Source organism: Clinocottus analis, unplaced genomic scaffold, assembly GCF_023055335.1.
Source record: "Clinocottus analis isolate CAN_PGR_092001 unplaced genomic scaffold, fCliAna1.0.p SCAF_6, whole genome shotgun sequence".
NCBI lineage: Eukaryota > Metazoa > Chordata > Actinopteri > Perciformes > Cottidae > Clinocottus > Clinocottus analis.
The window spans coordinates 8,518,048-8,542,525 of NW_027176218.1; the positions used below are offsets into that span (position 1 = coordinate 8,518,048).

The window sequence follows — 24,478 nt, forward strand, 5'->3', positions numbered from 1 at the left end:
ACAAGTTCATCTCTGATCTTTACATTATTTGCTCCCTGGATAATTGGGAAAAGAGAATTATAATCCTTGGTCTAAACGTCAAATCCCACACAAGGACATGTACCTTATTTCAGTATAAGACATGATTACAAGATGTCCCGACGTGTGGGATGGTTTACATTTTAGACAAATCACAACATGTAGGGTCTACTGACGACCTTAGGATATCAATACACTTGTTCAGATATCATGAAAATAAATCAGAGAAGAATATTGAAAGTGTGGTAATCAAAGAGCTAATGATGCAGACCAAACAAAGATAATTATTATGCGAATCCTTTATTATCAATGTGTGAATGGTGTTAGCTTTTTGTCTGGATATTAATAGTATATGAAAACTATACACCGAATCCAGGCTCATCCTAATTTTGCTGTATAATTTCTCAAGTTGGTATTGAAAGATTCTTTATCTTTATATATATTTATATATATAATATATATAAGCCAAAGTGCATTTCCGTTTTTTTTCCTCTTGTCCATATACACATTGCACCATACATAAATAATTACACTGTAAAAATGACTCCGTATTTACAAGTATAATATATATTTCATATAATATATAAAACTTTATATTAAATCTAGGTAGATGATATTTGGGATAGTTTGTGGGGTCCATCTGTGTTATCTATGGTTGTTGAGGAGGATCTCCAGCCAGCAGGGGCAGGAGGTGATGAACTGTCTTGAGTAGCAGGGGCCCCAGCCCTTTGCAAAGCTGATGCGCACACTGTTGGGGTCATAGGGTCCATCCAGGAGGTCAACCTCCGTGGTGTGCCTCAGGAGGCACGATCGCTCAAAGTCAAACACCTTAATGGAGTAGCCTGGCATCACCTTGCGCACAACCAGAGTTCTGCTGTTAGGCACGTCCAGGGTTGGGGAGTTGACAAATATGGGGTGCTCACTGCGGTTGTATGCCCAAACACCGTCCGGCTCTTTGCTGAGTAGGATGCCGTAGCCGATTTTGCCTCGCGTGCGCTGAACTGTACTGCTGCGGTGTTCCAGGTTGAGCTGGCCCAGGCAGAAGCCCGTGCCCTGAGGTAGATCATAGAAGATGCTGACGGAGTGCTCGTACACTGTGTAGAGGCGACCCACGCGTGTGCGGTGCTCCCAGTACGCCACGTTACACCAGTGGCTCTGCTTCGGGGCATCAGGCGACATACTGGCATCTAGAAGAGACAGGGACAGTCATTAAAACGAAACATAAACAAAAGCAAACAGGCCTAGTAAAAAACGAAGGCTGAAGTTTTAGCGGATTAACTATCTCTTTTTATTGTTCAGAGCAGATGGCCACACTATAAATACTGAAGGAGGCAGTGTATTGAAATCTAAGCCTTGTATAAATACCACTACATGCACATCCGTCCAACGCACGCACGCACACAGGCTACTATACATATCCTGGGGGTGGAGTGGAGTGAAGTCAGTCCAACTGAAGACCTGCAGTTTCCTCCTCTGCCTCCAGAGGACACTGTGAGTATTAAACACTGACCACGCAACACAGAAGCAGTCGCTGCTTCTCACACATGCACTTTCCAAACAGATTATGCTTACGAGAAAATAATTTAGGATTAGACTCAGTGTTTCCTGCAGTAGTGTGTTTGGGCTGGATAAAAAGTCTGCTTTTTGAAAAGTCAGTGGTTTGCCTGTGCACATTTTAATAAAAACCTACCGAAGACAAAAACACTGTTTTCTTTTTACAGTGGAACAAAGTTGGCACCTCATTCCTAAACATCTCTGTCCAGTAAATCAGCTTGCTAATTCAGTTTTCATGGCTGCAGTCTGTGAACTCTTTCCAGTGACAGCCCTCAGCACTCCAAAGTGAGTTACTGCTCCCTGGGTGGACTTCTATCTTCACTATAGTGAACAGGCACACAGCACTGTTGACTACTTTCAGAGGCTGCTTCAGTCCACACTGCTCAAAGCTGTCATACAGTTATACCGCTCATAAAATCTGTGGTACGAGGAGAGGGGCGGGTGGAAGAGGAAGAAAAAGCACAGAGAGTCCCATGATCTCACATCCGTCTCTTTACCCTTTACTTCTCCAGAATGAGGGTGCCTCTTTCTCCTCTTTCCTCGTCTTCCTCACATTCCACGAGAGTGGGGGTGACGGGAGAGGGCCAGGCAGGGGGTCCCCCTCCCCCTTCACCCAGCTCTTCCCCCTGCTGTGGGCCCAGGGATGGCATTCAGCTCCCTGACAACTTAGCACAAGCCCGTGACCCGCTGACCCCCCAGCCTTCATGCTATCAGCTCCCATTAACTCACACACAGAGTGATGCCATTATTTTGCTTCAGAGGGTCTATTGGCACAGAGGATTTAAAGCCTGGGCCTGTGGCCTCATTCCTTTCAGTCTCTCTCCTCTCAGAGCTTAATGACCGCCCGCCCCATTAACAAACGCCTTTAAGGTGGAGCATCGCAGATCCACACAGCAACAAATGCCTCGCTCACCTCCCACCCAACTAAACCTTTCTGCTGAGTGACCCACACTGGTAAAGTTTATACAAAGATTAGCAAAAACGTTGACCAGACTTGCACAGACAAAACGGCTGCTGGTTCAAGGCTCACTGTGCTGTGGAGGGGGAGGAAAAGAGTGAGTGAGTGGGGATGTGTGTGGGTGGGGGAAGCTGCAGACAGGCTCTCTGTGTGTTTGCGCACACACTGATGGCTGAAATGACCCCCTCTCTTCAGGGGCCCCAACATACATGTGCCATTAGTGAATTCCACACTCCAGCTCCTCCACTCTGAGCTCAGCTTTTACTTCAGCGCGGCGCGGCCACACAAAGAACTCAGCCTCAACTTGTTTACGGCTCTCTATTGTCTCAAATCAAATGGAGCTCACACATCAAGGTAAACGTACTTTGAAACTGTGCACGCAAACACAAAAGACCAAATGGACACCGTCTCCTCCTTTTGAGATGGGAAGAATAAAGCTAAAGCAATTTGGTCAATAGTGTCTGGTTTTCACACGTAGTCTGGGACAAAGGTAGTCAGCAAGACTGCCAGGACCAAAAAGAGGAACGAGCAGGACAAAGGTTAGAAATGTCTCAAATGCTAAGCCTGAGAGAAGACAATGAGCACATCAGGAGCCAGGCCTTTTCCTGTTGCTCTGTTGTGTTAAGTGTCTACGTGTGCTTGTGTGCACACGCGTCTGCTTGGACAGAGATGAACTGATCAACCATCGTGTTTGTGTTTTTGTCCTGAACTTGTGTGTTTTGGCAAAGTGGTAGTGCTGAGATAAAGGCTCTGAGAAAAGAACTCATCAGGACCTTTTTTAACAGAGCAGATCTATCACCATCGACAGACTGTTTGGACAAGATCACCACGGCAACTATGGCCTCCACTGCTTGCCCTACGTCAAATGCTCCGTCTTTTAAATTTTGAAGGAAGCGGTGTTTCTTTGCTGATGTGTCTGAATGTGTTTATCTACCTTTTCCAAATTGATATATGAGAGCATGACACCAGCTTTAATTATCATTATATGACCAAACCTAAAAGGCGGTGAAGGAAGGGCGGGTGTCTTCCTCCCCTCTGACCACAGCAAAAGCGCCCAACTCTCTGCAACTCCATGTTGGGCTTTCAGAAAGTCTGCTCAGGGCGGAGCCATGATGGGCTGGGAGCAATTACTGCTGCTCTGCATCCATTTAACCCTGCAACCTTTTAACAGCTTCGTTTACCCATTAGAATAGTAGCGTATGTTATTATTGTTATTTTATTCTCAAAAGCCTCTCCTCTTAGTGTCAGTCTCCGAGTCAATGGTCACAGTATGGACGTTGCACTTCCAGTTCCTAAACGGGAGAAGGAGTTTATCAACTCTGACACCTTACATAACCAAAATGTGGGGATACATAGATCTGTGGACCCAACGACTTCATGGAATAAAGCAGTTAGCAACATGATAAGTAAATGATGATAAGTCTCTATTTGGCTTACCCTTAAGGGGTCAGAAATAAAACAACAGATTACAACACTCAAAATGTGACGAGCCCTCACACACGTTCTGTGAATTGAAGGTAACCTTGGACGCTTGAATCTGCACGTACTACACGTCTTAGTTAAGTCACACAGGAAACAGAGATTTTTTTTAACAAACGTTTCTCCAACTACAGAAAGCATTTAGTGTGCAGAGCTTGATTTCCACAACAAGGCATGAGCTCCATGGAAACCATGTGCAAATGTTGATTTTTCTGTTTCCCTGACTGATTGGAGGAATTCAGAGTATCAAAAGCAGGACATCAGGTCTGATAACAAACAACAATTTTCATTTTCATCAGTTCGCTGGAACTCGAACAGAAAATGTCTCCAAAACAGAATAAAATGTCACCTTCCGGTTTAGGTTCAGCATAAATTATGAATCTGCAGCAAATGTGTAATCAGCGATGAAGGGAGAATGTTATTCCTGTGAAATCATCCAACAAAAATGTAACTTAAGTCAATGTATGTAAGAATCTTTGGCAAAATGTATTTGAAGTTGTTTTTTTTAATCATAATCTGAAAAGTAACTAGTAACTAAAAAGTTGCATAAAATGGAAACATAATTTGTACAGTACAAGTACCAGAAAGTTGTATTTTTGCACAGTACTTAATAACCGTACACCACAGATGAAAACATTAAGCTACAGTGATTGACACATGCCATAAAAACAACAAATACCGGTCACAATTATGACTATTAAATATGTTTCCCTCTATTATGAGAGAAAACCAACATGCCATTAACAAAATTCCTTACATATTCCTTTGTTAAACACAACTTGGCCAAGCCTTTTCCACAGGTTTAGATATTATGGGCGAAAAGCAGATTGCCCAGCTATGAGTTCCTTGCACTCGAGGGCGAGTCTGGATACTTACTACTAAGTACACAAAAATGGGGGCCTGAGAGTTTCAATGGCAATCCTTGATGATCATCCAGTAATGCTCTTAGAGACAGCATGAAAAGGACGGAGGGTGTGGGGGTGGGGGTGGGGGGCAGAAAGGGCAGCGGGAGAAGCAGAAAAGAGCTGCTCCGGGGTAAACACAGCTCTGTAGCTTTGGAGTGAGATGAATGGGAGGCCGAGTGTCAGGGACAGCAGACAAACAACAGCTTCCCCTCCGTGCTAACATCTCCCCACCAGGCTCCGGGGCCACCTCCATTATACTTCATCTCTCCTAATCCAGAGCGGGATAGGGACATTCCTCTAAAACCTTGCTGAGGAGGAAGAAAAAAGGAAAACACTGTTGCGAGTCCCTTTAAGCAGTGCAGTCGAGGGGAGGAGAGCAGCGTGGAGAGGGGAAAGGAGGGGAAGGCGGGAGGAGAGGGGGGGGGGGGGCAGTCTCTCATCCTGTGCCAAGGATTAGATTCCCCTCCAGCTATTAGACTCTACCAATGAACTGATAGGCTGGGGGGCTGGTGGCGAGGAGGGGGGCATGAGGACTGTGTGTGTGTGTGTGTGTGTGTGTTTGTGTGTGTGTGTGTGTGTGTGTGTGTGTGTGTGTGTGTGTGTGTGCGCGCCTATGAACACTGTGGTTGTGTGTGAAAACTTAGGGGGAAAAATTGCGCATTCCTGTGCACCCCCTACTTTGTTTGATTTAACTTTCTTTTACAACTAAGACAACAAAGTTGATACAAGCAAAAGCCTCCTCCTGTTTAGAGTATGGTATGGCTTTAATTCTGTAGAGAGTGGTTCTTACTGGCCAACTCCAACCTCTGAGCAGGCCACATTTAGGCTGGCGTCTGGGCTATCGCTGCCATCAAAGTCGGCTTTATCAGACAGACACGCTAACTGGAGCTGCTCTTATACGTCTATGGATTTTTCTCCCTGAGGTCTGGCCTTTCTCTGCTGAGAGAGAGAGAGAGAGAGAGAGAGAGAGAGAGAGAGAGAGAGAGAGAGAGAGAGAGAGAGGAAGAGAGAGAGAGAGGAAGAGATATGTGCTGGGAGAAAACACTGTGGGAGCCGACGAAACTGAATCCAGTCACCAAGCCCGACTGGTCACAATGGGAATGCTTTACATTGTCATCCACTTCCTCTCCACTTTCCCTCTGTTTCTGTTTCTGGATGACCCCATGAGGGAGGAAAAGTGCTGTACCCTTGATAGCAGATAACTAACAGAATCTATAAATCAAATCAATAAACAACAGAGGGTGTAAAAAGCACAGGAAGCTAAGGAGGCTAATGTGGAGGAGCCGTCTGGGCGCGTGAGTAAGAGACCACTAGTTTTGAGGGGAGAAGACTTTTTTTTTTAAGAGGGAAGAAAATGTGCTGCTCATTTCCTCAAAGTTTCCTCCAAAGCTGGGAAGTGTGAGAGACACAGAGGACAAGTGATGGTGGTGCAAGTGAGGCCTAAGAGCGTCCTCCAGGGCATGTAAAAACTCTGTGAAAACTGTGGAGAATGTTTGTAAATGTCATATCTACAGGCGGCGTTAAAGCCCAGCGGAGTCTGAGAGAGCACAAAAAGCAAAACAGTCAGCAAACATCCTGCTGGGTGGCTGTGCCCTTTCACCTTCTCATACAACCTATCTGTTTGTGTGTGTGTGCGTCTGTTTGTTTGTGAGTGAGGATCAAGCCAAGAAGGCTGGAGCGTTTGAGTAGAGGAGACCCTGCACATTCCTGAAACTCCCCCTCCTCCCCTTGCTATGCCTCCTAACTTCCTCCTCTGGCTAGGACTGTGGAGGGTGGGGGGCTTTAAGAAGGTTGGTGGCTTTCTTCTTCTTTGGGGAAAAATTCACATCAAATCCCACGTCAAATGAGAGGGGAAGTGTTGGCTGTGTGGTCTAACACTTCTACATGACACACTTTTATTTGATTAATACTTTTCTTCAGTGGCGAAAAGAAAGGTCCTACACTAAGGGAGGGACCTGACTTTTGCTGGCCTATATAGTCAAGATATGTTGAAAGCTTGGTTTTAAATGAACAATAACAAGGCACTCTATTATTACGAGTTAGACTAGTCTGACTAATTTAAGGCGAAAGGTAGATATTTGGTTTCAACCGGGCAGGGAGGTGAACCAGCTATAATGGACAGAGTTGTCGTTCAAACAATGGTTTCCTATTGATCGGCCCAGTGGATCAGAGTTTGTGAGGAGAATGTGTTCTGTCAGGATAATGTGGCACCAGAGTTTCTGTTTCAATCACAACACTTGCTGGGCTGTAACTCACACTGCTCCACCATGGGCATCCAGACACCAGCTCCCCAAACAAAGACAACTGTTTCCCCCATCTCCGACAAGGCTTCACAACAAGCAAGACATTCATTAAAAATGCAAGAGTGAACATTTCCAATAATTCACGAAGTCCTTCCCTGTCAACATCTGCAAAAAATCTTGAAGCAAAAGGGAATGGCAGGATTTCATTAAGTAAATTATGTGCTGGCAGTCACAGAGAGGGGAAGAGGGGGAAGCTAAAGCCAGACCTCTAATCTAAACCGTACCCTGAAATGCGACAGCCTGACTGCACAAACTGAGTCACACAGCAAAGACTTCAGAAATGCACACAAATACAAGATAAGTAAAACACACATTACAACATTTCTCAGGGGAAGAAAATCAATGAGAATTTGCAAATAAGCATGTTCAATGACTTGTAATAATTACGACTGGCAAAAACTTTATTCCAAAATCCAATTTGCCAAAGTTGTGCTTTGTTTAGAACAGGAGGACACACATACTTGAACATGCTCAGGAAGCCTTGGTCAGAACAGGGCACTAAGCCATTGCCAACACTATGTCATCAGGGGTGTTTTGCTGGTCACTTAAAATAAGGGTTTTCTGCTCATATTTAAAGACGTCATCTTTCTGGAACAAGATCAAAGGCTCCAAATGATGCCTATCAAACTTAGCCCCACATTAGGACAAGGGAGTGGAATGAAGATATAGCTTCAGCAGATCAAGTTCAAGATGAAGAAAGAGAAAAACAAAAAAATCTAATCTCTACCTCTCAGTTTGCACGGATGCAGCAGAGAGAAAATTAACAGGCCTTCATACACTGGGAGTTTACTCCTCAACATATCAACAATGAGCTCCTATCCTTTCCCTCCGGCTGTAAAAGGTTTGTGTAGAGATGTCGGATGACATGGGCCCCTACAGTTAATCCACACACAGCATTCTGGAGGCTCAAAGAATGCGCTGGCTATTCTGAGTTTTAAAAATACTGACACCATAGGTTCAGGCACAACTGTCAATGCTCCTCTGGGGACGAAGGGAAAAAAATCTTAAATCTATTTTCGCCAGCAATCAGACCACAGGCCTAAATCCTAGCTGGCCAAGGCTGGTGTCTGGATTTATAATTGTGGGTAAAATGGTCAGAAAATAAAAACAGCATCCACAACTGGCACCTCCTTCACCACTGCTTGCCAGGCTAGCACATTTACAGTGGCAAGCTCAAATGGAGTATTGTTCCCCCTCTCAGCCTTGAGAGGAGGCACACTAAAACACTAAACTAACAGTTGGACATACCATACATTTTTAATGGCATCGCACGCTCTTTATTTGTTGCTGTAACCCCGTGCCCTGAGCTGAATGAATGGAGCTATTGGTGGAGGCTGGTGCTGCGCTGCGGTGTGAGGGAAGAGAAGATGGTAACAGCAGCCCTCCCTGAGCACACGACAAGATTAGCTCACTCACTTTGTTTGCTAAGGTAGAATATGGGGCACAAATTATAGCCTGAGCACACCTCCTGTTATTTCTACCGACAGTCATTTCTATCTGTGTGGTAAGCCCTAAAATGAAACATAGTCCATCTTATCCTGAGTACAGTACACTCTGCAAATTCAAATGACAAGCACAGCACTGTGAGCTTAGACTCATACTCGCGTATAAGGCTATAGATTTATCTTTATCTGTGAGCCCTTCAGAAGTTAGTCAAACACCCAGCAGCACTGGCACCACTCTGGCTTGCCAGGCAGAGACAGATAAATATTAAGCTCAGCAGGCAAGTTTCTGTTGACATGTAAGGGGTTTCAGGCTTCTCTAAGGACTGCTTTAGATTAGCATGGCTTTCACTCTGCACTGAGAGGTCACATTACCTCACCATGTCTAGGACCTGTGTTGCCAGTTCTGACTGAAAATCCACTCTTAAAGCAAATTTTGTGTGAAGGAATCCCAACACAATGGCAACTATAACCCACACCGTACATCTATGTGACAATTTAGAAAGCTCCCTATAAACTAATTTTCTGCTGCTTCGATACAGATGTCCCAAACTATAGATGAAACTATGAAAAGACTTATTGGAAATGCTGTTAATCTGGTCTGGTTCACGTCTTGAAGTCATAACTAAAAACTGTGAAAACACAAAGTAAAAGTTCGAAATGAAATGGGCAGAAATCTTGTTGCAATCTGACAGATAGGAAACAAACTACACTGCAATCACACAAATACAAACACACAACACCATTCTATACACAACAACAAACAAGTTATATGAGTGAGCCAATAGCTCATCTAGAACATAGAGGAATCTGAGGACCATCAATGTCATAACCCCTGAGAAAACGAGTTGAAATGGATTTCTGACCCACCAGTCTAACAATGCTGAGAAAGGGGAAAATGAAAAATGGCTTTATCGCACTTATCAATGGCTCTTTTCTCTGTGTATGTGTGTTACATAAGGGGAAACGGAAGCCAGCCTCCCAGGACAGGAACGGATACTTGAGATGAGGACTGAAGGTACTGGCCCTACACCACCACAGAGAGAATAGAGCACAAGACCCTTCAGGATGTATAGCTACAACCCTCCGCCCCCAGCTTAAAAATGAACTCTGCAAACTGGACATGACGAACGGGTGAGGAGAGCCCCCTCATATCCCCCTGAGATGCTGGCCTTCTCTTCAACATTCCTCAGTCTCCCCCTGTCAAAGGGGCAATTCACCGCCTTGCATTGCTACAAAACCCAGGCAGCTTTTTAAAACAGGATGTTTGTCTGAGGCCTCCTTCCCCTCAAATAAACAATCCGCAAAACCTGATTTCGGGAGGCAGGGTGGAAGCACTCGAGTCACATTATTTCCACATCCCGTATCCTGGAGCATTGGGGCTCCTGAGGGAGTGTGGGCGGCCAGGCGCTGGGAAGGCTCAGGGCTGCGGTGGAAATCTGAGGCCATGTGCCAGGCTGCAGGGGGAGATGAGCCCGGGCTGCTTCACTCTGGGGTCAGTGCGACTGAGCAGGGGGATCATGCCTCGAGTTGGGGAGGGGGACATCGCTAGCATGCTGATGCAGTTGTCACTCCGTCAGGCCATACCTCTGTCTGAGCAGTGCAGAGTCAGTGCACTGCTGCGACATAGAGACAACTAGATGTTTGCACAGAAGGAAATTAATATTGTATCTGCACAACGCACTACATTATGTCACCCAGCATCATATCAGCACAGGGGAGAAAAAAATAGAGCACAACTTAAAAGAGCCATCAATAAAATACAAAGGCCACTGCAGTGAACAGAATAGATGATCTAATGCGGAAAAACATAACGAGACAATTCCTTTAGACAGTGCCTTTCTAGTCATCCGACCACTCAAAGTGCTTCACGCTACATGACAACATTCACGCACACACATTCAGACTGATGGCAGAGGCCGCGATACAAGATTCCACTTGCTCATCGGGATCGAAACTAATTCACATTCACACACCTTTTGGGCGCAATTTTGGATTCAGTATCTCGCCCAAGGACACTTCGACATGCGGACTGGTGGAATCGCTGAGCTTTTGATCGAGATCACGACCCGCACTCCCTCTAAGCAACAGCCAAATTAGAGGTGCAATTTATCTCAAATGTTTTCAGATGCACGCAGTAGATATTCTTTTTTAATTGGATCCGAGCAGAAGTGGAATAATTTGCCTTCAAAGTCAGATCAACTCGAAAAGGTCCAGTCTAATCTACTTTAACAAAGAGAGGCATTGCGTGCCTTGATTAGACTGTCTAATTATTCCATGCATTTCCACTGTCGCTGACACAGACAGAGTGAATAGTTTGATCCTTAGCGCCTCTTCCTGACATAGACGGGCAGGCTGTGATTAGTATTGACTGCACAATGTAATTAGCTTTTCTCGTGCGTGTGAATTTGTCAGTATGCCTCTGCACTTATATAAGGACCCTGAAGGAGAAACAAAGACTTAATATACAGTATATACAGAAGCTTTACAGATGTGTTTTTGCGGTCACAGCGCCTCCGCATTGAACACTGTGAATTCCTTGAGAAATCTGTTGCGTGACTCACATGAGGCCCTTCCCATCTATCTACTAACTGCCTTGTTCTGCCTGGAAGAATCAGTCAATACCAGAGTGGACCTGACACAGTGCCTGTCTGCAGACGAGACATCCAGAGAGACAGCGCTGGCCTTTCCTGCCGAGACAGGCAGGCAGACGGAGGAGGGCACTGTATGATTACTGTGTGGGAACCCTGACTACCTGCCCTCTTCCCTCCAGTAAGCGCAACAGCAGCCTGTGTTATCCACGTCTAACAACTTTCAATCTTTCCGCTCCTCCGATCCAACTTTCCTACCCTCTCAGGAAGGAGGAGGGGAAAAAAATAGGATAATAAAAGAAAAGTATGATCACTCAGGTCACTATGCATGTCTTTTGGTCACCTTCGGGTCACCCAGGAAATCTGAGGAAGCCCCTCAATTTACATTGGTGATCTCAACTTACACCAACAGGAGTGTATACACACAGTGTTATGCTGACAGATTCCACTGGGGTAATTAAGGACACAACCTCTGATGACTGAAGAATGTAGGCAAACTGGAGCCATGATCTTACAACAGACTTAACCCAGCGAAAAGGGATGGCCTGCGTCATCCATTGTACATACACATTATTAAAAATATGATAATCACTACACACAGTGACACTTATTGCTCCTTAAATGACCATATCCTCAATGACTGGAATTCTTAAGTAGCAATGCAAGCATCTTGGCATGCCTCCCCACATTGAGAGCAGCATTAAAACAAAGAAGTGACAAATAAAGAGCCCCTAATGTCAGAGACAATGTGACTGACATAATAGTTTCAATGTGTAGGGGTAAAACACCCCCTCAGACAGTCATACAGGAAGCAATGAGACCTGCTTCAAAGGGCTTCACTCTGAGGTCCACACGACAAGGCCCAAGCAGTGAGGAAACAGGTGTGTGGGCAGGCTGGGAGGGTAGCACCACCAAAGGCACATTCCCTCACACACACAGGGCTAAAGGTATACTGTGTATGCAAGCTGGGTCTGCTCATGACGTAAACAGATATCACAGAGCGCCTTGTGGGGCTGTCTCTCCCCCACAAAGCCATGTTTAAATAAAACACTGTGAATGGTTCAAATCTCTATGACCACACAGTAACTGGAGGTGTGACACTAAGAAGTAATACAATAATGTGCACATGGGGAAGCTTTTAAAGAATGCCTCAGGAAGAACATTTTAGCACTTTAACAACGGCAAGAATCAAGCAGAGGGATGAGATAATCTGCAGTGAAATGCAACTCTAACATACATTTGAATTTAAAGAGTATTGATTCAAATACATATCTGATATTCACGTGGCACTAAATTATCTAAAGAGGAAGAATTACTTTTTGAATTCCACTGAATATATATATATATATATATATATATATATATATATATATATATATATATATATATATATATATATATATATATATATATATATATATATATAATATCCATTATGTTGATCGATTTGGAAGAACAAGCTCATCTGGTAGAAGATGAAGGCTCAGTGGGTATTTCTGTAGCCTCGGGCTGTAAAGTGATGATTATTTGACGACACCCCACCCATCCAACAAGTGCCCCCCAGACTTGCTTTTTAAGAGGTTTACTTGTTCCTGCATGATGGGTGGAGTCTGGATACCATGCAACTCTGGTTACACACATACACTCTCTCTACACAAGTGCAGGGGGATTCACAGAGAAAGTCATCGCCAGGTCAACACAGGATAACTTGACAATATGCATTACATGCCAACGTGTTAAAGCAGAACTAAGTGAGCTTTATAAAGAGGCCTTCGGGCTCTTGGTCTTATGATGGAATATGCTTGGTGGAAGATCTGTTTCACTGAGAAGATACTGATGGTTTGTTTCACTCAACAAGGCCACTCTTTTGTATCTCCAACCAAGGAACCGCAATTCGGTCCAAATGCAACATAACCAGAGACAAACTGGCGACACAATTTATCTCGCAGCACGAATAACTACCACCCTACAGAGCACTGGTCATTCTGCTTCCCAAGTCCAAGTGGCATAGTGTGTCCCAGTCAAAGCAGCGTGATCCGGCTCGGCCTTTACGAGCATTGACACAGTTGGAAGAAACCAAAGCCTAGCAGGTCTCGATCCTCCCTCCTCACCACAGTCTCTGAGGAATTGTGGTGCGCGCTCTGACAAGCCCCTCATTTGTTGACTCAGGGAGTGTCGCCGAGCCATGCTGAGGTGGTGACAGCATGTGTACTGGGGAGGAGGGGGCCCTTGCTGGCTGAATACTTTACTGCCAGGTAGCCATGTCAACTGCTCAGTTTCTAGGCCTCTGAGCCATGGCAGACCCTTGAACAGGAAATGTTGTTCCCTGCAAGTCCCAAAATGAGGGCTCTGACTCCCCATCGACATGATACTTTACAAGCTCGCTGCGGACCTAGTATGAAGGGGGAGGCATGCTTGCTCTCTGCCATGAGAAAGGAGTGTTTCATTTCAAATCAGAGGACAGAACTGTTTCCACTCGCTTCCTTTGGTGTGGCCCCAATCACAGGAGAAACTGCATTTCCCTGAACCCACCCCTCCCTGCAGCCCACTTACAGCCAGGCTTGGTTAAGTTGTATGTGTGAGTGTATGCATACATGCATGTGCACAACTATGTGTGCTTGTGTGTGTTTCTGATTGAGCTTGGATCCTATTACAGTTTAATCCCACTCAAATATTTCTGAAAGAAAAACAGAGGAGGGGAGTTCGGCTCTGTGGCCAACGCACACGCCCCACTGAACCTCTGCACCACTTACAATGAAACCTTTATCTTTAAAGCTCAGACTGTTTGTAATAACCCTTAATGAGAAGGAATAAAGTACAACATCAGAATGAAATTACTTTCATGAGTTTGCATATTCATCCAGTTACACTCAAAAGCTACGCAGAGGAGAGTAATGAACTGTTATGGTGCAATCTGAAAGAATTACGCCTCGTTTTTCTTTTCTTTTTTTAAACTAATCATATTTCTTTTGTTTTTACCATTTTAGGATAATGCAGCACTAAACACAGTTATTGTAGCTCTATGATTTACTCTGATGGTAATGTGTTGATTCATAGCCTGTATTATTTTTGATTTAAAGTCATATGCAGACATACAAATATATAAGCATGGAAGACACTTATCTCTTATTTACAAATAAACATCTGTCTTGTGAGCTTTGTTACTCAATCTATCAACTTCAATCATACTTCAGGGGAAGAGCAAAGCCCATAATCTATGTCCTAATAATCTTTATCATGTGGATGATTTCATCATCAAGCATCTCTTTCAATCAAACATAGTACTAAACATAACATTTTCACATGACAAAGGGGAAGCTCCTTTTCGTGTGATGTTTATATTGTCAGTTTGATGACTCACCTATGTGTGCTTGTGTGTGTACTTGTGTGTGTGTGTGTGTGTGTGTGTGTGTGTGTGTGTGTGTGTGTCAAACCATACTTCTGCTCCAAACAGCATTTGGCCACCAAAAGCTAAACAGTATGTCTACTGTGCCAACCAAAAAAGAAATGCCCTATTTTGACTAACAACTTCAGTATTTACAGAGTGGCTCCTCTGGGATGACAAACTTATGGTAATCATTATTTTTTTTTAATCAGACATTCAGACTGATATGAATGCCTTATTTGGAGACTGGTGAAAGTTGGCGAAACACACCCACCTGAGAATTCTCCTGGTGTGTTATTTGGTGAGCTGGCTGCCTCAGTTTCAGTGTAAGACAATGTGGAGTCTGACAGATCTGTGGGGACACAAAACAGAAATCATGCATCTGCGGCTAGTCTGATCTGTCACTTACCATCAGCACAAGATATTCAATGGCTACCTCAGGGTATTTATTTCTTAATTCGCATTAAGTTCAAACAATTAGCACCACATTGGGCTTCATCCCATAGTGGATCCATCAGCCCCCAGCACATGCTACCCACACTGGCACTGGCTCCGGCTGGCATACTGACATCATGCCACATGCTGGCCTGAAAAAGCTCCCGTGTAGTTTGCCAGTAACTGTACCCAATTAGAACCATTAACATTTCCCACTTTGCTTTATTTCTTTTTCTTCCTGTTAAACCAGGATATGTACAAAAGACTGTATGTGCCCTTTGCAGGCCCTTAATATCTGTAATTATACATGAAAAACACACTAAATCAAATCATTACAGTTGTACAACTACCTGGTTGCAAGTCATAACACAGTAGAATTCAGAAGAAACAATTATGATGAAACATTATTAAGCTTCAGGTGTGTCACTCACCCAGTGGCTTGTGTTCTTCATTAGGGGAAAGCCTCGAATAAGGAGGTGGGGGTGACTCTGTAACACAAAACAATGCATGTCAATAAATTAATAAAGGGAAGAAATGCTGTTTATGAGAAAGAACGATAAAACTGTTACGGATTTAAGAAGAGAATGTATCAAGCCCTGTTTACATACTTTGATTAATATATTGTAAAAATGAATTGAGGGTTGACAAGTTAAAGTCCTCTCATGTAAAGTGGCTGACCAAGCTGGTAGTGTAATGACTGTAATTGTTTCCTATTACAACTATTGCAACAGTTCACTTCCATTTGAAAGTAGACACCAAACTACATACCAACTCTCACAGCTTTGTGTCTGCACTACAGACAAGGTCATTAAAAAGCTAATAAGGTCATTAAAAAGCTAATAAAGCCAACAGAATACTACACCAAAAAGACTAACTAACTATAACTTTGAGTTAGTAGTTTGATGAATCAAAATCAATCTCTGCTTTTTAATTTAACACTGTGTTCCTTGATTTAAATCCAATAAAAAGAGGAGAAATGAAAAGAAGAACTTGCACAAGAAAGAAAGCACAAAGGAAAGAAAACTTTGCGAGCACACTGTGACCTCGCCTACAGAGAAAAGGGGAAGGAGAGAAGCATAATAGCAGCGGGTCCTTTAAGAGTGGCGGCAGTAATTGCTGGGATCTGAACTCAGTCACTCAGATACACAGCTAGTCAGTCTGGCGCCAGTAGTATGCAAACTGTATATTATCACCACTCCTTCACCTAAATAGCATGAGGGGACCTCCTTAGGACAAAAGGGCTTTTAGTGCGCAACTTGAAACTGATCTCATTCGAAAAGTATAATGCCTGGCAAAATAAAAGGAAAAAGTTTTTGCCCACTTCAATCCAAGCTCTCTGCAACACATTATGCACTGTTTTTATCCTTACAAACGTTTACACGAGACCATAACAGAAGTAAATTACTTTCATATTATTCTAGAATCAAACCCAAGTAGATTTAACAGTCTTGTCAAATGTGTCAGTACTACTTGTTTATAAGCATTGAGCTGTGTTTTATAAAGGATTAAAATATGTTTAATTAAAACACATTTCATATATTGAATGTTAGTCCCACATAACTCTACATTTCTTGCTTCCTCACTTCCACACACTGTAAAATCCACTGTTTAAGGTCCTGATTCAAAGCCCCCCTTCTTGAATAGTATGAAAGAAATACCAGCTCCATCGGGCCACGCATGAGCGCATGTGAGATATGTCTACTACGAGCCTTGGTCCCAATATGGGGTATGTGCCCCTCTCCCTCTCTGGAGTCAGTGGGGTCGAGTGGCCCAGCGTTTAAGGTTTGCCAAATCACAGGCTTGCCGAATGTGTTTAATATAGGTCAGGGAAGTTCTGCCATAGATAGCTCATTGATTGTGAAGCTCAATCCTCGACCACAACAACAAAACTGATCTTAGCCACCAGGTTCAATCCTCTGAGTGAGTCTTTCCTGTCATGCCATACACTGTTGATAGTTCGGCCTACCTGGCAAAAGCCCTGCGAGAAACAGGTAAGAACCAAAAACTGCTTTTGCGACAATCGCACTGAGGTTCTCAGACGTATTAACATTGTCATGTACTTTCTGTTTGTATGGAATTCATCAAAGACGTGATGCTAGAGTAGCTGTACGGACAGCAGCCATATGATAGTACTCTTCATCCAAAGCCCCAGATTGTGCAGACTAGAATGAGCGATGCTCTGGTGTACACCAAACTATCCAAATGCAACGTTCAAGGCAACTCAAATCTTTTAAAAGTGACAAACATATTAAAACAAATCAATATTTTTCCTGCGTTTTGGTATTGTTGCTGAAATATAATAAACTTAATCAAGATAACATCAGAATACCATAACAATAACATCAAACTGGCATAAAAGTTGACTCACATTTATGTTTTGTTAAATGTGGGCCATCTCTACAGGATTTTATTATTGTTCAGCTTGCCATTTGGATGGCTTTTGAGTGATCATTAACTATTTAATCAAACGGCCAGCCTTTAATTATCTCTTAGTATGAAAGAAAGCCTAACAAACCCACACAAATACAACATGGTTATTGGGAAGGATTCTCTGAACGCCCCTTAGGGCTTTACTGTCTTGCAAAGTTAAATATGCTCAAAAACTATCAATATGACCTTTTTAGTCAGTCTTTTTTAAACTTAATTTGGCAAATGGACAAAATAGGCCTGACTGTTATGTATCTGCAGCATTTACTTGTATGTTTATAGGACGTAGGTATGTCCACAAGTGAAGACGGTAGTCTACAAAACAAACAACATGGACCGAGATGTCTGAATGGACTACTGCTGGCAGCATCCAGCTAGGCCTGTGAGGTGCTTACCTGGCCCACAGAGCCGGCTGTAGTGATAGGGGTTGCAGCACACTGCTGGACTGTCCAGAGCCCCAAAGCTCTTACACTCACAGAGCGGTTTGAGCTGAGCAGGGTGCTGGAGGTCGGACCATCGGTACAGTTTACACACGAGCAGCTGTGGGGATGCCACATGGCCGCCCAACCTCAGCTCTGTCCGGGGAATCATAACACAGTCGCTCGGCATCCCTCCTCTGGACTCCACCGCCTCTAGTAAGGCATCCAGCGCCCGTTCCTTCAGCCTTTTCAAGAGAGAGTATGTGGCTGATTTCAGTTCTTGCTCCAACACCGTGCGCGGCATCGCCTCCTGTGCCTCAGGAGAGCCGCTATCCCGCGGTCCAAGGTTCCTCAGCACGAAGTGACACGACCCTGGATCCGCGGTACCCTGAGCCGTCTCTGGACCCCTGAGCTCGGAGTGGTCCCGGTCTTTAAATAAGCAGCACGTCACTGTCCTGTATTCTGTCTCCTGTATGGAGCGGGGGCTTCCCTGCTGCTGGATGCACACTGCACCCCCATCTTGGTCCGACGTGACCCCCAAGCCGCTGCTCTCCACGGGGCTCCGGGTGCACACACCCCCTATGTCCCCGACAAGAGACCCGCTAGGGGTCATCGGTGCGAGCTCCCTTTTGGGAATCTTCTCTGGGTTGTTTCCGAACAGATCGTCCCGACAGCCCTCACTAGTTGTGCCATTTCCATCTTCCCCTTCTTTATCTGGGACCAAACGGCTTCTCCAGAGTCGCCGCACAAGACCTGAGCGTTTCGTCCTGAACATACGACAACTTGAAAATCTATATGAGGGTTTTATTCTTGTACGGATATCCGAATATCACAGATACTTCTACGGTCGTTGCAAAACATTAATGTCTGTGAAATGCCGTGCAATGCATGCACAGCCAATTGACGAGCATTTGTGGTAAACCCGCAACATGAGAGGGAAGGCTATTTAGTTGCATTTACAACAACGAAATCGCGCAATAAATGCACTGCAACATTTCGATCAAAATGCATTCATTTAGCCGATTGTGCTGTAAATGACCAAGCGGGTGGAATTGTGACTTATTATCCAGGATCGCTGCAGAATTGACCGTTTATGTGTTTGTTACGAACGCATGAACAAGGTAGAATACATAATAACATAACATAATATACATGGAAACATAATCCAAAACCAGAAAGAAGCCTTCAGCCAAAGACGGCAACTCGCAGCCTGAAACAGTTTCGGACTTTTAACAGCTCAGATCTACTTTCTACACCGGCACGAAGAGCATGAGGTACTTCGAGGCGATTTAATCCCAAGGAAAATGCACTAGAAATCAGGATCCTTGTCGTCTTCTTGTCAGTGGGTTTTTTTTTTGTTTTGTTTTTTACAATCCCAACAAAATATCCACGCGAGGAGAAATTACATGAAGAGGAACAATCCGGGGCTGAGTCGCGCTCCTGCTTCTGTACTCAGATCTAAACCAAACTGCAGCCCAGATCCCTTTCTTTCTCCCCGTTTCTCTCTCTCTTTTTCTTTTTTTCCCCGCTTCCTCACACACACACACACACAGACACGCAGGCGCGCGCGCACACACACACACGCACACATCGCACACACACGCTCACCCACACACACACACGCGGGGCCCCCGAGGAGAGCGGTGGAGCCATTGGCTGACTACCATCATGTGCTAGTCTAGACACTTTGGCGGCTGTGAGCTGCACTGATTGTTGCGCAAACAAGGTTTCAAGTTTCTTAACTCTTAAAGGCGAAACACCCACCTCTAGGTTTTAAGTTAAAGTTACGAAAACTTATTTACATCTGCGCTGCCGACAGGATGTGATTGTTATGAGCAGGAAAAACCGCAACGAAGAAACTTTTAATGCGTAAGTGTTGGTGTCTTTTTTTTTAAGCAGCACTAAAGAGTCACAGTTCCTTTTTATTTATGTTAATGAGATACGGGAACACGCGCATCAATGGAAATTTATATGATGTGGACACTCATCAAATTAGAGTTTGGATTTTTTTAATGAGGATTATGAACGGTAAAGTTATCAGCCTTTAAAAAAAAGTATACATTCAGATATAGTGAATTAAGTGAAGCACTTTTCTGAATGCTTTCAGTTTAACATTTACAAGTTACTGTACTAAGGGTAGATGCAGTGGATATTACCTTCATAAACTCACAATTGACAGGGGTCTCAACCTGAAAATGTAAAGTATGTTCAAGTAGGACTGTGGTGATACCACTGTTACAACACCAGGAGGGCAATACAAGTATCACTCACATGTAAAGTAACTTCAAAAAAGGGGGAAAAAAGTGATCTTAATTTGTCTGAGGCCAAAATTTACGTTAGACAAAGGAATATATATATATATATATATATATATATATATATATATATATATATATATATAATATATATAAAATACCCAACAATTGTTTCAAGATATTATTTTGAAAACATGTGTGATACAGTCACGTCCTCTAAGAGTTTGAAATATCTGATCGGCTGATGTTCTTATTTTTTTATTTCTTTTATTTACATAAAGAAAAACAAACTCTTTTGATGAGGATCACTTCATTCATTTTTTTCTGGAAATACAAGAGACACTACTTCCCAAATATCTCACACATATATTTGGCACATTTGTTGATATCGGCTCGATTAATTGATCAGTTTGGGACGACTGAGAACTTCAACATCTGGCCCGCGGTGGAATTATCTTTGGCCCGCAGGATAATATCTAAATACTATTAAAGCTAGCCCGCCGAAATATTGCACACACCACTAATACTACAAATCCCACAATGCACTGCCAGGGTGTTGCCACGTGAGGGCCTGCAAGCGTGAGCCCTTGCACTACTCTCTCATCAGCAGCTTCATGGAGTCACGTGTGGCCATCTTTCAGCTATCCCACTCCCCAAAAAATGGCTAAACAAAAGGTGGACTTTGAAAACCAAGGTTTTCAAGGCAAGTGGGCGGCAGAGTATACGTTTGGAGATATAAAGGGCAAACCTGTTTGTCTTGTGTGCAGAGACAATGGGGCTGCAATGAAAGAACATAACGTAAGAAGACACGATGAAGTGAAACATCATGACGGGTACAAGCATCTGGACATGAAACGGAGGCGTCAGAAGGTAGAAGAGTTGAGAAGAAGTCTCGTGTCACAGCAGGCTATGTTCACAAAAGCAAAAAGACAATAACTTAAGCTTTGTTAGTTAAAGGTTCAATATGTGCAATACGTTAATTTAAATAAGTTTTGCAATAAACATTGAACCAGTCTAGCCTACTGTGTATTTTTGTTTGACACTACTGGTATACATCATCTGTAATTGCTTATCCTTTACAGGGTCATGGAGGGCTGCAGACGATCCGCAGAGAGGCAGGGTACACCCACAATCACAGGGCTGAGACAGAGACATACAACCACACTTATACAACCACACTTAAACTATAGGCTATTTAGAGTCAACAATTAACCTAACTTACATGTCTTTGGACGGTGCGAGGAAGCTGGAGAACCTGGAGAAAACCCGCAGTCGAGAACATGCAAACGCAGAAGGTGCTGACCACCGTACCTGTAAGTTCATCCTCTCCAAGTAACAAAGCACTGGTGACAAGGACTACAGTGCTGAGGGAACTTCAAATTGGGAAAAAATATAGATTAATGTTCTCCAAAATTGTGCAATCATTATTTATACTAGTGGAAATATGCACTCAGCAGCTATAATGCAAAATTGTGTTGCCATATTTGGATCACACAGTCATTGTTTAATAGACCATGAATTATAGAAATAACCAGGAAAGATTGTTTTTATCTACTGTGAAAATAAATAAATAAAATAAAATGCTGCGGCTCCGTGTAACATACAGGTTGACCTGATCGTTTAGTTTTTAATCATCAACTTTTGTTCTGCAAGGCTGTTTCGTGCCATGGAGCATGAAGGTAGTTGAAAAGAGAAAAAACGTTTGTCAGAACTATAAGTGTGTATTCAAGGAGGAGAAGATCTCGACGAGGCCTTTGGGAAGTTGATGGTAATGATGTGACATAAAGGGAACAGCACAGTACCCAAAAACATTTTTTGTATTGTTCCTAGCTATAAGAGCCGCTTTGGGTAAAAAAAATATTGAAATGACAATTCTTGCCCTTTACACTTTCAGCGCAGTCTTCGTGTAGACTTGAGACACAACAAATGAATTCTTCCTCACTGACGTCTCTACAAGTCTGTCTGCACCTTATCTCCTGTTTCTTCTTCCATCAGGGTAAACGGTAAACAACAGACTCTATTGTCAGCAAACATCAACTCAATGCTATTGGTATTTTTGTTTGTGTTTATATCAGTCACAATCTTACCTATTGTCATTACACATATTGGACAATAGTGTCAACGGCTTAATTTAATTTGGCCTTGTAAAAGTTCAAATATTCTGGATTTGTAATCAGTGATACAAAGCCAAGCCCCAGTATGTATTAACATGATCCAAGAAGTAATAGTTCACGAGTATGCACTCCCGATTGGCTAAAAACAACCTTGAAGCCTTGCCCACCGGTAAAAAAAAAAGAAAGAGAGATCACACCCAGTATTGTCATGAATGAAATACAATTATTGAATTGTTGGTAAAGTGCCAAAGTTATTGTTCCACCTCCACAAGACTCTAACTATTACTCGTATGACATGTCTAGTTCAGACAGTTAATTTCTTAAATTCTTTTAAGCAATTTTAAAACGACACACCCGTTAAAGTGCTAAATATTAAACTTGAACTGCTACAACTTGTCATTGAATGTGTTACCCAAAGAGTTCAAACGTGAGCCATGGAAATATTGAAAATTTAAAAAAAAACAACATGTGTATTGTTTGTTTCAGGATTTAACATGTAACCAATAAGCTTAAAACTATGAAATGTGAATCGTATCGGATGTCCTGAAACACACACACACACACTTTAGGACATCTCTGAAGCTTTCAGGGTTGCACCGGTGGAGCCTCTGCAGCAGTAAAGTGTGCCAGTGTCTGAAATGGAATCAGGTTTCCCTGGCAGCCTTCAGGCTTTGGGGCAGAGGGAGGTTACTGAGGGTGGACATGGAGGCCCTCATGCCTGCACTGTGTTAGAAGCACCTGTTGCAAACGCATTCCCCTTTGTAGCTCAATCACATGTCAGACAAGGAAAAGAAAACTGTTATTACAGAGCACCGCTTCATTTATATCATTGCCATGCAATTCTCAATTTAGTCAAAGGAAAACGCAGCCGGCTCACAAGTCGAGGAGTTGCTCTACTCTGCTATTCCCACTGCTGGATCTGATTCACGTGAGCCAAATGTCTGAAAGCATCAGGAGCATGCAGACATATTAGATGCGTTGAATCTGGTGCAGCACAAGTTACATCAGTGACGCTGTCAGAGGGTCTCGACTCGGTCATTCTTACAGTGAGTTGACTATAGAACCTCTCCGAACTGGTTGACAAATTGTCAAAGTGACTCTTAAAAGTGAAATGGTTAAAAACAGAATGTATGAAGCCCTTCAAAACCTTTCACACACACCATCCACACTTTCTATAATGTATTAATTTCTCAATACAACCTTGTTACACATATTGCTTTACATAGGAACACCAGCAAAAACTGGGCAGATTTGTGAAAATCACAAGAAAATTTACACTTTCATCGTGATATCTTAATTTGATGTATCCTGCTTTAGCCTGTATTTGTGTGAGGTTCAGCACCGGATGAGATTATCTACAGGTGTAAATCATCGACACAATATCATTCAGGAAGAGGAGGAGTTTACATCTCCATGCGGTTTAGCTTAAAACTCTTTGAGCCCAATTGTGTACATTGTGACTCTTTGAGTCAAAATGTACAAATCAAGAAAAACACATGTTAAAAAAAAACATGTTAGGTATCAAATTAAACATAAACATCAGGACCCCATGTACAACAAACTACAAACTTTAAAATAATAAAGGATACACTTAGTACATTTGGAGGCATTTAGGCTGCTGTTATAACAGGGTCCTGCACAAATGGCTACTTTATAATGTTAGTGATCTAACAAAAAAAAAGTTTTGCTACTGCTCATTGCAAAAGAATCGATGACATGCAATAAAAAATGGAAATCGAGCAGGTTTTTTGTTCTTTTATCAGTTTTTATGGAAAAGTACATCCAAATCGTTTTATAACTATCTGTTGACTTCCCTTTTAACAACCAAATGTATTATTGGTCATTATACTATAACTACACCTTCATTTTATTGATTGTTTTTAATGATTAATAAATGTTCTTAATTGTTTTTTAAATATGTTGAGATTATATTAGATTTTTATGGTTTTATGTGAAGCACTTTGATATGCTTTGTTGAAATGTGCTATACAAATAAACTTGCCAAATAAATTGTGTAAATCTGTTTAAGTCTGGTAGGGCAGATGGAGATGCTCGAAATACTTGTTGAGACATGCTGATCAGTGTGTTATGGCTTGTTGTGTCGCACCTCTCCTGATTGACAATGATAATAGTCTGTTGTAAAACAAAATGTTCCCTCTTCCTCTAGTGTTGGTGCAGCTTGAGAATTTATGG

At 42.9% G+C, this 24,478-nt stretch overlaps 1 protein-coding gene across 1 annotated transcript; it reads right to left on the bottom strand.

Annotated features, from left to right (window-relative positions):
* Positions 1-322: 322 nt before the first annotated feature.
* smad6b (SMAD family member 6b) lies at positions 323-19,367 on the bottom strand. The gene is made up of 4 exons (XM_068603358.1): positions 17,893-19,367; positions 15,502-15,558; positions 14,910-14,987; positions 323-1,205 (listed from the first exon to the last, which is right to left on the bottom strand). The coding sequence occupies exons 1-4, from the start codon at positions 18,689-18,691 to the stop codon at positions 664-666; spliced, it is 1,476 nt and encodes a 491-aa protein (XP_068459459.1). The 5' UTR covers positions 18,692-19,367; the 3' UTR covers positions 323-663.
* Positions 19,368-24,478: the final 5,111 nt, after the last annotated feature.

Bases quoted from the DNA above. Each gene is read 5' to 3' on its own strand.
- smad6b (XM_068603358.1), bottom strand. From the start codon at position 18,691: ATGTTCAGGACGAAACGCTCAGGTCTTGTGCGGCGACTCTGGAGAAGC. The intron at 15,559-17,892 runs GTAAGCACCTCA...TTTGTGTTACAG, and splicing joins CAGCCGGCTCTGTGGGCCAG to AGTCACCCCCACCTCCTTAT. The intron at 1,206-14,909 runs GTGGGTGTGTTT...TGTCTCTTCTAG, and splicing joins CACACCAGGAGAATTCTCAG to ATGCCAGTATGTCGCCTGAT.